This window comes from Sander vitreus, chromosome 17, assembly GCF_031162955.1.
Source record: "Sander vitreus isolate 19-12246 chromosome 17, sanVit1, whole genome shotgun sequence".
NCBI classification, from domain to species: Eukaryota; Metazoa; Chordata; class Actinopteri; order Perciformes; family Percidae; genus Sander; species Sander vitreus.
In genome coordinates this window covers 24,234,687-24,247,644 of record NC_135871.1, presented here as the reverse complement: position 1 = coordinate 24,247,644, position 12,958 = coordinate 24,234,687, and the positions used below count along the sequence as shown (strand labels likewise).

The following is a 12,958-nucleotide window of genomic DNA, read 5'->3' as shown; positions in this document are numbered from 1 at the left end:
GAATGGATAATATCTATCCATAGCTGACCTGAGACACCTGAAGTGCAAAGTAATAAAGGTCTCTCTCTTTAACTCCAGCAGACATAAAGATCATAAGCTTAAATCTATAGTGACAGAAATGTAAAAATCACACTCAGTTTGACATAATTTCTGACCCACTGAGAGGCAAGTGTGTGTGTGCGATGTCAGTACCAAAGTCTAAACGTGCCTCAGGACATGGACAACCACATGCACGCACCATTAGCAGTCTATACACTCCTGTGTAGTTGGCTGTTGTATGGCTCCATTTATAAATGAGTCAAATGAATAAATAAACGAGAGTACCTGCTGTTTCAGTGAAAAATGCTGATGGGTAAATCTCAGCGAAAGCCATGATGTCTTATTGATTTCACCCGGACCATTGACTCAGTGCATACTATTAACCTTCTAAGAGCTGGTGATGCATTGAAACGCTCAAAACAAACAAACAAACAAACAAAAACTGTCTGCACCCTAAACTGAGCTGAGTTTGGAGAGTTTCCTTCTACCACAGCAACTGTTCTCCCAGGGCTAACTTTATATGATTTATTTTTACTGACATATCTCATGCAATGTAATCCATCAAAGTTTTGAGAAACGCTTGATTTTGAGGGTCCAATGCCTGTTTCTTGTTTCTATTATCTCACAGCTTTATACCACTGGAGGTGTTTTTTGGGCTGTTGTGTATGAAATAAAATATTCCACCTTAATTGTTTTTAAAGTAAACATTTTGATGCAGGCAGTAATTTTCATTGATTGGATGGATGTCCTAAAGAGAAGTTAGTTCTGGAATTATGGAAAGGAAAATGTAAAAAACAGAAGCTCAGAAAAGCCAAACTAACTCTCACACTCTCTCACATGCATCCTTCAATTTCAGTGAAGGATAAATTACCTTATTTTGAAATATGTTATTTGGGATTGAATGCATGAACGCATCAGACTTTGCAAAACCGTCATAACACTCTTGAATTGTGCTTGACCTATAACCACAATTATCTCAAGACAGTTTGTACACATTTAGTGCAACTGTTAACACATTGAGTGCTGACCTGTTACAAGTATAAAGTTCCATGACAGCCTGATATTAAGTCATTAAACACAAGTCACGAACCAGATCCAGACTGTGTTCTACAATTACTATAAATAAGCGGGTGTTAAAACAAAGAGTAATGCACTTTAATAGGGCCAGGAGTGTCCTCAGGGTACCTCACGTACCTTGTTTAATGTAATCAAAAATAGATGCTTTCTTTTCAGGGTGAGCACTTGGAACAAATCAAATCATCAACTATAAATGAACAGTAGAAGGTCAGTGCAGCAAGCAATGGCCTTATCCACTATTATGGTTTGGAACACACACACACACACACACACACACACACACACACACACACACACACACACACACACACACACACACACACACACACACACACACACTTGGTAATGAATTATAAAACGAGGCTCTCTACTTGAGTTATGTCACTTTTTACTTTCAGCTGTTCTCCTTCCCTCCCACACAATCTGTAATGGCTGAATGAAGCCATTTCTAACTCTCTTTCTGCTAATATACAGTATATGTGCTCTTTTATCACAGCATTGGTCTCTCTCTTTGGTCTCTTTCTTTTTATTATCTGTTCCTGTGTGTGGGGGCGAGTGTGTAAATCACAATGTGTGGTGACCACAAACACAGAACTTTCACCAAAGAGACGGGGGTTCGTGTCCCGTTTGAAAATAAAAGTAAACAGATTTTTTTTTTTTTAACTCTACAGAACAAACGGAACTACTGGTTTTAACCCAAACTACAAACTTAATCTACTAGTAGTTTTGTTGCCTAAACGTAACCAAACAGCAACCGTTTCAACGTTAACGGCATGTTTAAAACCACAACCGTTACATTCATGGTTTAGATATAAGAACGGAAAACGCTCCTGTTGGTCGTATTAGAGGGTAGGAATAAACAACCTGTATCGTGATATAGTAGGCAACGTTTTATTATTCATAGGGAGGAGGTTGCTGTGGATGGCGTGCATTGAAAGCGCAATACTTTGACACCAGAGAGGGTTTGCATCCTCAGCCCCACGTCTGGTTAGGCAACAAAAGCTTTTGGTTAAGTTTAGAGAAAGATCATGGTGTTGTTTAAATGTTAATTATGTAAACCTATCCTGTACCATGCTTTAAAGTCTCTGACTCTGTCTCGACTTTTTCAATATTTAGCCAAGGCAACAGCCTTTCCCTAACCTTAACCAAGTGTTTGAGTGCCTAAACAGAACCATAAAGCTCTGGGGAGTTTACTCCCCGGAGTCCTTATGTTTTTTTTTTCGCCCAGCATATTTTCTTGGATTAGGATGGCACCAAGATCTTGGTTGCAGCTGTCGCCGTGGTCCTGCTGCACTCCCTACTACACCCTGCTACGCTCTGCGGTGCCCTGCAGTGTCCTGCTACGTCCTGCTATGCTCTGCTGTGCCACGCTACATCCTGTAACGCCCTGCAGTGCCCTGCTATGACATGAACTACTACGACTACCATTTGTAGTCACTGTTCCATTATCTTTATTGTGACTATTATTGCCGCTGTTCATCACACCCCCAACCGACACCGTCAGACACCGCCTAATAAGAGCCTGAGTCTGCCGAGGTTTCTTCCCAAAAGGGAGTTTTTCCTCGCCAATGTCGCACTAAATGCTTGCTCTTGGGGGAATTACTAGAATTGTTGAGGCTTTGTAAACTATAGAGTGTGGTCTAGACCTACTTTATCTGTAAAGTGTCTCAAGATAACTACTGTTATGATTTGATACTATAAATAAAATTGAATTGAATAAAACCCTTTCATCAACCCTTTTCAGTCATGCTTTAATAGCTATGAGTGGATATTGTTTTGCAATTTACAACTTAATATGTTGTAATTTCTAAGAGACAGAGCTGAACTAACCCGCCCATTAGCAACAAGGCCCTACAATACTAATACATTTTTAATAAAATGAAAAAAAGAGCATACAGAAGCTGCAGTGACCAGTAAAGTGTCACCAACACTGTCAGTTGATGCCTGTGGTGAGATAGCCTACACCAGCAGTGTGGACATATGGCTCTGTCTCTCCTATTTGACTTATATGCTCCCTCATCCCTCCCTCTCTATCTGCCTTTACTTCTTTTCACGCCTGACTTGCGCACACTTCTCGTCTCTCTATTTCCATGTTCAGTTACGCGTTACACTGATAAAGTGGTTATCCAAGAGTAATTCTTACACTCTTTTCATCCTAGGTTACACTTTGCTGATATAGCCCTTATATAATCGAATATTCTCTGTCACTTTCTCGCTTCATCCCTCTAAATCTCCCACATCCCTCTACGACCTATTGTCACTCTCTAAATGCCATTGAAAGTCTCTTTACTCCATTTTGTGTGTTTGTGTGTGTGACATCAGTCATCGTTGCAGTTTATTTGGAGCCCATAAGGAAAAATGGAAAAAAACAATGACCCAAGCAACAATGTATAAAATAAAATTACATCTATACCAGTTGCTCATCAGTTAACATTTCATGCTAATCTGGCAGCTGCTCACTTAGGCTTTTTTTATTTCGAGAGGCACTAGCATGCTAATGTGTTTGACATCAAGAAATATCTATTCTGACACACATATCAATACTCTCTCTCCTGCCCTGCAGAGGTGTCGGATGTTCGTTATCTCTTGCTGCTTACTGAGCGTGCCCACAAGCTGCGTTCTCATAGCCCAGGGCAGATGTGGACTGCAGCTCATCTGTATATGCTGCTAGTCAAGCGAGGGGTGCGTACATGAGTGTGTCTGGGTGAAGGACTGTGTTCTTGCTAGCTCCAGGGACTTGTGAGAATCATTCATACCACTGCCTGTTTACACACACATGGACACACAGACACAGACACAGACACACACACACACACACACACACACACACACACACACACACACACACACACACACACACACACACACACACACACACACACACACACACACACACACAAACAAACTGGGCTTTGAAACTGATGTGTACAAATGAGCTCCTGTTCAGAAAAAAGTTGGTCCAAAATGTCCCTTAAATCCCTTCCCATTACAGAAGAAGAGAGATAGACTTTGGATAAAAACATGTCAGCCTTCATACAGCTAGCCACCAGGGTTGTGCAAAAACACACAACACACACAACACACACACTGAGATCAACAGAAACACATACTTTAAAGCAGGACAGTATCCATAAAAGCACAGAGGAATGCTTGGCATGAGCATAGACAGAAAGAGACAGAGAGAGAGAGACACACACACACACACACACACACACACACACACACACACACACAAAGGCTGCTCCCATGGAAATGAATGGGAAGAAGGGAAATGACGCTGACAATGGACACACACCATTAGGAGGAGCTTTGGACCGCTGGGAGGAAAATGTTTTCAGTGTCGGGGGAGAAATAAATGCTAGTGGGGACGGTGGCAGTGTCGTGCCAGAACTGAAGCCGGGCAAGTGTGCCACGGAATCAACAGCCGCTCCAGGCATCACGGCAAGGGCTAGAAGCCAAAGAGGACACAAAGGTATAGCTAAGAAGAGAAAAGGAGAGAGTGACCGAGTTACCGTTGGACAACTCGGACTGGCTTTTAGTCATAATGTTTGATTGTGTTAGCAAAGTTGTTGACTCGTTGGCTAGTTTTTGATCAGAAGTAATGTAATCATAACAAATGGAACTTGCACAGCTGTCCATATTTACAACAGAATTGAAACTATAGGGGCGCCAAATCGTAATAATAACATCTGCAGTGTTTCTTTAAGGTACATATATGAGGAAACACTGCATACAAAAAAACAGAAATGTCATGCTCTTAAATAATAACATGTAAATGTCACCAAGCTGCTCACCAAATGGCAACTTGGCCGGCTTGTCACATACTGTAAGTGCACAACAGCACATTGACAAACACACATAGTCTCTCCCTGTTTCTCCACGTTGTTTCTAGCTTATCTGGGGGAAACTTTCCATTAGCCACTCAGCAAACACAAAAAGAAGGGGAACAAGGGAAAACAGGTCAGTCCACACGCACACACACACGCACGCACACAACACCAGTACACTGACATTTCAGAGTGCTTTAACGGCTGGCTAAATGCAGGTTTCTTGCTTTGAGGTGAATGTCACAGTTTCATTTTGTGTGCATGTGGGTGTGTACATATGTGCAGTGTAAGTGCCAAATGGTTGTTATGATGTGATGACCTAAAGGTTAAGTCTTGGCAGATTTTAAATGTATTTTCATGGCTGCCATCTTAGCAGAAAAGCTGTTCCAAATCTGCAATCTTCCCCTAATTGAACTGATGAACTGATAAGCAACAAGGAGATTATTTTTTTTGCCATATATGAGGACAAAATGATTTCTGGAGGGCTTCTACACATCAAGATCTTAAAATGACACTTCAGACAGAGAGGAAGAATGAGAGTGACAATGGGGAATTCTAAATGTCTTCGGTCAAGAAGAAGAAATATTTGAGGCTCCAGTAAAAAGATTTTAATCTTGATTTAAATCTAATATGTTTGAGAGGAGATAAGAGAGAGTAAGACAGGATGATAGAGGGAGAGAGATAGAGAAATAGTGCCAGACAGAGAGGAGATTAGACAAAGCTAGCTTATCAGTTTGTATTAAGTCCACCACCGTATCAGTGATAGCCACTCTGGACTTGTTCAAACCCTTGAACCAGCAGTGTGTGTTTGAAGGGATGAGCCGCCAAGTTACAACGTCTCCATTTGGGCCTATTGTGCAAGTGTGTGTGTGAGTGGCTACTGCATATGTGTGCTCAGTTTGTAAAATGTTTATGTCCACATGGCATAGTCACAATAACAGCATAAACTCTCCTATATCAGGTGTCTGCTGATTATTAGTTTTTCGTTTTATTTTGTGTAGAGAGTAATTGTCCTTTTTCTTTTCCCACCTTCTAGATACTTTTTATACTGTTTTTTTTTTCTTTTTGCTCCTCCATTCTTATTTTCTCCCTTTTTCTTTCTTCTTGCTCTTTTTCCATTGTTTTTTTCTTCCTTTCTTTCAGTAAATTAAGTTACTGTTTGGGATGTTTTGTTATCAAACCATAAAATGACGTAGATCCTCTGGTCTCTTATCTTAGCTTCACCCTTTGTCTCTTATTCTCCTCTGCCTTCAACCTTCTTCTTCTCTTATCTCATTTTCCATCCATCCATCCATCCATCCATCCATCCATCCATCCATTAGGGAGAAACTACCAGATCCAAGCCTGGAAGAGGTGACCCTGGCCTGGTCTTATGTTAGAGCATTTCATTTCCTCCTTGTGCCTCCATCTTTAACCTTCCGTTTAGTAATTAATTGTGCGATGGTGGAAGAGTGTGGGAGAAATGGAAAGAGAGGCAGTAAATGGAGTAAAGTGAAATGTATTTATTAATCACGGCACCGAGACCTGAGTTCTTATTTCGTTCTCCTCATCCTCCCGTGTTGTGAGAATGACAAATAAAGTATCTATCTATCTATCTATCTATCTATCTATCTATCTATCTATAGAGAAAAGGAAGTGGAAACAAATGTGATAGGGTCAGGACAATAGTGAAGGATAAAGCCACCTTAAGCTATTTAATGCACCTTTATCTTTGCTGATTACAGTTTAATCAGCAAAGATAAGATGACATAAGTCATGGTGAGTTACATTTATTGGACTGTGCACTCAATAAGGCTTAGTCTGCCATCTGACCACAATCCTTACTTAAGCTAAGTACAATATGACTTGTTTGGTGTATAGACCTGTAAAAAGGCATGAAGAAACATCTCAATATGAGCATTAGACAGTATCAAACATTAGTATACTGTAGCTTGTTTTAACTGTGTTTAGTTAAAAAACAACAGCACAGTATAACTCAATTGAGAAAATAATTGAGCCTTAGTTTTCAGACTTTGCAATGAGGTTATTTAGTGGCACAAGTTGCTGTTGTCCTAACTTTAACTAAAGCTAAATGAGGAAACACTCCAGGATTGTGAATGAGTCTTGTTGCAATGTCGTAAAACCCAGACAATGGGAACTAGTGGTAATGATCACAAATGTAATTGATTTTAGATCACAAATGTAATTGATTTTAGACTGATCCCAGCTCCCTGTACCTCTAACCAAACTTCTATCTCTACATGTTGTCTTAGTTGTTAAGTCCCAATTGCGTACTGCATATCCATTCTACACACTATGTACTATTACTATATACTAATTTTCATAGAAAACAATATATTTTTTTCCTAGTCTCTTAGCATGCACTGGATCATTCTCATCTTTAAAAAAAATCTTATTGTGTTCTAGTCTTTACAGTACATGCTCTCATTCTTGTTCTCAATAAACAAAGATCACAGCTGGATGTCTGTCTATCCAATCAGCTCTTAATCTCAAACATTTTCAACTCCCCCAATCCAATCATCTTAAATTTTAAAAGGCCCTGAAAAACCAATCATTCTCCAGTTTGATCTGGTTTTGAACATGTGACCATTACATGTGACCGTAACATGTGACCACGATGGCAGTTTTTATCATGTGACAGTTCTGTTTACGGTAACCCGTTTAAGGCAACGGTAACCCGTTTGCACCGGTTTGCACAGATGATATATACTGTAAATGGTTAGAGTCATGGTGAATACTTTGAATTTTCAATCCTTGTGTGAATACAATCTAATGAAGCTGTCGGTGTGTGTGTGTGTGTGTGCGTGCATATGTGTCTTTCGTGGAAACTGCACTCACCGCCTTTTCACAGCTCCCTTTAACACACACACACACACACACAACATACACACAATCAAACACACACACACACACACACACACACACACACACACACACACACACACACACACACACACACACACACACACACAACAACAACAAGCTAATCCAAGATAAGAGAAGGAAGACAGGCCTTTTCATTAATGGCATCACATCGCCAACAAAGGCTGACTGACAGGCTGGCTAACTAAAGCACAAACAAACAAACACACACCCAAACACATATATACAGAATAAAGTTATTTATGTTACTAAATTGAGCAGGCTATAGACAAACTATGCTCTAAAAGTAATCCAAAGTTTCAAAGACATCAGCAGCAGCAAATTGGGTGATTTTTTTTGTCCAACTATGCATTCAAAGCGATTATCTTCATTTTAATATGAAATAAACACCAAATGTCAGTATGTCAAAAAAGTGAACTACTCCATATAATCATTAATCTGTTTCAACTCTCTTGGGGCTTAAAACAGACTCCCTGATACACCTACAGCTGTCCCATGTGCAACAGCAGCAGATAGGAATTAAAATAACCAGATGCAAGGGGGTATGATACAAACCTATATTAAAATGTATACTATCGTCAATGATAATGACTTACTATCTTAACTACTAGAGTAATAATGATAAAAAAATCACATTTTTTTTTATTCCAGTTACGGCCAGACCACGGATCAGTCACGGACACGCCACGGAGGGATGGGAAATTATAGATGGGTTTATCTGTAAGTGTAAAAACAAAGGAGGGGAGGTTATATATTGGACTATTTCTCAATCGGGAGAAGTAACTTCCTGGAGTTTCTGCATGAACAGTACAGTAAATCCCGAAGGAATTAGATTGACAATAAATACAGCTCATCAATGTTTGACTGAGAGGTGGATTTTGAAGCAAAAACATCATGGCAGTGAAAACTTTCTACTGAGAATTCCTTTCTCCGTTTATCCTTCATTTTTTCCATTGATGAGCTGCGGTAATGCTGTCCTGCCTCCAGAGGGCAAGTTACCACTACTAACCAATGAATTGTGAAGATTCTGCAGTGAAACAGAAAAATATGCTGTTTTCTACAGCCAGTTTTTATCTCTTTCACCAGCTCAATTGTTGCATAAATTCTTCCTATCTCTTGTTCCCTTTATCCTACTTTGTCTTTGTACATGCATTCTTTTATTCCATGCGTTATATTTCTCTTTATGCATGCATTCTCTTTTTCCCACTGTGTGCACTTCTCAGTGGCTTTTTCTCACTGCATGCAATCTCTTTCTGTCTCCGTCGATCTCTGCATTATATATGGTCTCTCGTTTCCTTATCCCTCCCTGCTCACATGTATGCTCTCTTTCTCCCTCTTCATGGAACATTACCATCCTCGTGGCTTATAACAGATCTTGAAGGTGACAGTATATACTGTAAGTGTTGACTATTCCTCTCTTTCTTTACGCCTCTTTGTCCCACATATGCAACACATACACTCACTTCTTGTTCTTCTGTCATTGTGGAGGCTGAAACACATCATATCACAATCACTCCCACAATTGCTCTCAACACAATCTCCCATCTGGTCAGTGTTTGTCTGTCCAAACCATCAAACCAGGCCAGTCAACTTTCCAGTAACCATTAGAAATCATAAACAGACACACGCACACACTTGACTCCATGGAACCATGAAATCACCCCATTTTATTTATTTTTTATTTATACACAGTCTGCCATTATTTGATGTAATCTGCTTCATTTAAGTACCAAACCGCACATGTACACACACCCAACATGAGATTTTTGACAGTTCTGGATATATTGACCGTTAGAACACACACACAGCAATGGACCACATAGAGCTAAACATACTATAAAACTGCAGCTGTTCATACTAAGAAGAATTTATATCCCACGCTCTCACACACACACACACACACACACACACACCTCCACGGTCTTACCTGCGCTCACAGTGATGGCTTCTATGAACTGGTCTCTCCAGCTGTTGGTTCCTACCAGCAGAGCCAGGTTGGTCTTCTTTATCAGCTTGTCCACTGTGTTCTGACAGAAGGACAGAGAAATAATAATGATTAGACGGTGCAACACCGGCCTGTTCACGATGCAACATAATTTCATAAATCACTAATTTGCAAAAGTTAGCCATTTGTTAAACTGCTTTACGCCATAAAATGGCAATCTGGCACTGTCCTTTTAGAGCGAATGCAAACATTTTCAGATTTTCTGGTGACAGGAGAGACAGACAGTGTTTATTCTTATAATTATAAAGCTTTATTGCAGACACAGGTCCATATAACACATAATACAGTATACATAGTATAAAAAGGCGATACAAAAATACATAGTAATTGCATATTAGCCTATAGGATATACAATAATACATAAAAATTGCATATTAGCTTATAGGATATACAGGCTATTGCACCAATGCTGTCTTAACCTAGAAGTGTATCTATAACAGCTTTTCAGCTTTTATCTTTACCTGCTGTTTTGGTTGCATTCCTTTGATACTGATATTCATGATTTGAACAATGTTTGGCTGCACAGCACGAGTAGGCCTATGCAACAACAGACTTATCATGGGACTACGTTTAGGGGTAAAGAACGCATTAATTTCATCAATCATTTAACGTTTCACACATCTTTACATAGGACTTTACAATATATATGCAAAACAATTTTGCCTATCTGCTGTATATTTCTTTGCTTTTGCACACTCCCTTTCTTTCTTTCTTTCTTTCTTTCTTTCTTTCTTTCTTTCTTTCTTTCTTTCTTTCTTCACTAACCCTAACCCTTCACTCTGTCCTTCCTCCTTTGTTTCTTTCCTTCCTAGTCTTTATATTTCTTTGTTGTTTTCTTCAAAAGGAGGACACTGTGGCATATTGAGATAACACACAAACACACATGCACACACACACACACACACACACACACACACACACACACACACACACACACACACACACACTAATTAGCGGAGCAGTGGGGATTTCTTTTAACTTTCTCTCCACTTCAGAGGGAAACTGGGATACTAATTGTGTTGAATGGAGCTTAGGGGTGTCAATAGTGCCTCGCTGGTGCTGTGGACACACACAACTCCGCCTGTTGTATGTGAAGTGTTTATTTAACCATACCCGGCTAGGTTTTTGTAATACCTTCTTTCTCATTCTGCGTAACGCTGATATTTTTACCTCCCTTGCTTCCATTCTCATTTCCTCCCTCAGATCATTACTTTCGACTCAGTTGGACTGTTGTGGATCACATATGTGGTTATTAAGGCATGGATACCTGACCCGAGCCCGACGGGTCCCGAAGGGTCCCGACGGTACCCGACGGGCCGGGCAGGGTTCGGACAGATATTTAGAAATTATGGTCGGGTTCGGTCACATCAGCGCGATAAGGCATTTGTTGTAAAATGGTGCTGCGGCTCCTTTAAGAGAGCTCAGTGCATGTGTAAAGTGGGCAGAAGAGAGATAGAGAAAGAGGAAACAGACGTGTAGATGCGACCGGAACAGAGTTGGTGGAATAAGTTTAAGTTTTGTACACAGTGTGTGCGGTGTCCGAGATAAACCCCAGACTGAAAGCCAAGTTCATTCATCTGCTCACCAGAAACGGGATTTTAACCCTGACGTTATATAACGTTGGCCCTGGAGGTAACGAGTCTCCCCTGGTTTTCTGATCACGGTCGGAATCAAAGCAAGCAGGAAAGGTTAACACATTGAACATTTTAAATTAAACAGCTTATTAACGTGCACTTGTTCCCCCATGTGCGCTGATGCGCTCATCTGTTGACATTTCTGAATGCCTTCCTACACTGTAAAAAAGTACAGACCCATTTAGTTATGTCCACTTATTTCTTATTTTTAACTGAACAAGCTTATACAAGTTGTGGATTTTGAACTCAACTTTATGAGTTTTTGAAAGTTAAACTTGCATTTATTCATTGAGTCGACTATTTAAATTTTTTGTCAGATATGTATGTGTTGATTGAACTTGGGTATGTAAGTTAAGTTATCAGTTGAAAAAAAAGCGTGTGTGTGTGTGTTGCAACAAAAAAGAGTCTTCTTTCACGGCAAAGTTAAAGCATGGACACAATAAATTAATTATACACTGCAGATAAGTGATGTAGCCTATTCAAATTTCAACTAAAATATAACACGTATTGTGTCAAACAAGAAAGCACTAGTGCCCCCGGCGGAGGGAGTAGGCTACCTGTCAACGGCTTGTGAATTGTGAATTGTGAATTTGGCATTTCACTCTTCTCAAATTGAAATGGAAAGTACTTTTCAAAAGTCAAACGTTTAGCTCCGCCCACATTGAGGCCAACCCCGATCTGCGTACTGCAGTCAGGTGCAATTGGTTCATTGGCTGGTCAATTCCCATGATGCAAGGCGGTAAATAGAGTTGTGTTAAAATTTGCTGAAAAGTTTGCAGTTTGTTCAAAATACAAATGTAACTTTATGAATTCCGTTCATTAAATGTGTCTGCTTAGAATGTAGTGTTTTGTTGCCTGGTAATTGTCATTGTTGTGCTGGTTTACATTTGTAACCATGACTTAAGTGACTGTTACGTTTGATAAGAAGAGTTGGAGTATTACAGTGTTATATTTGGAGCACTAATAGGCTTCCTTTAGCCATTGAGCTGTGGTGTGTCACTTCACTAGCTACCCTTTTGTGTCAAGTGATGAGGCTCCTAGGAGCCCCTATTTCGCATGGGGCCCTGGGGTGGCCGCACCCAAACACCAATGCTATCTCCGCTATAAATGTGGTTATGTTGTTTTAACTTGAAACTGTGAGTTGTAATAAGGCAGGAACGTATGTCTGTTACACTAGGCAAGGAAGGTTTCTTGCATTATTAAAGAAATTAAATTATTTGTTGTAACTTAAAGTATGAAGTTAAACCAAGTAATAAAAAGTGAAATCAACTAAAAGAACTTTAACAAAACTAGAACACTGTAGTTACATCAACCTCATTAACTTTAATTTCTAAGTTGAAACAAAGGCAGTCTTCAAGTTGAGTGAACTTCGATTTTCAAGGCAGCAGGTGATCTTGCATTTCTAAGTTAAACTACCTTGAATTTTCTTACAGTGTATAGTTGCTTTCCACCAAGGTTATTATAGTTTTGCATTTTTCATTAGCTTTTATTTT

General features: G+C 39.8%; 1 protein-coding gene across 2 annotated transcripts in view; it reads right to left on the bottom strand.

Moving 5' to 3' along the window:
* The window catches only part of slc8a1b (solute carrier family 8 member 1b), a 152,100-nt gene that overhangs the window by 17,998 nt on the left and 121,144 nt on the right, over positions 1-12,958 (bottom strand). The window contains exons 7-8 of one of the 2 annotated variants that reach the window (XM_078273599.1): positions 9,754-9,853; positions 8,390-8,544 (exon numbers count right to left, since the gene is read on the bottom strand). In XM_078273599.1, the coding sequence (XP_078129725.1) occupies positions 8,405-8,544; positions 9,754-9,853 (240 nt within the window). In that variant the 3' untranslated portion in view covers positions 8,390-8,404. Of the gene's footprint in view, positions 1-8,389; positions 8,545-9,753; positions 9,854-12,958 lie in introns of those variants that run through there. The other variant, XM_078273598.1, reaches the window with a different exon arrangement.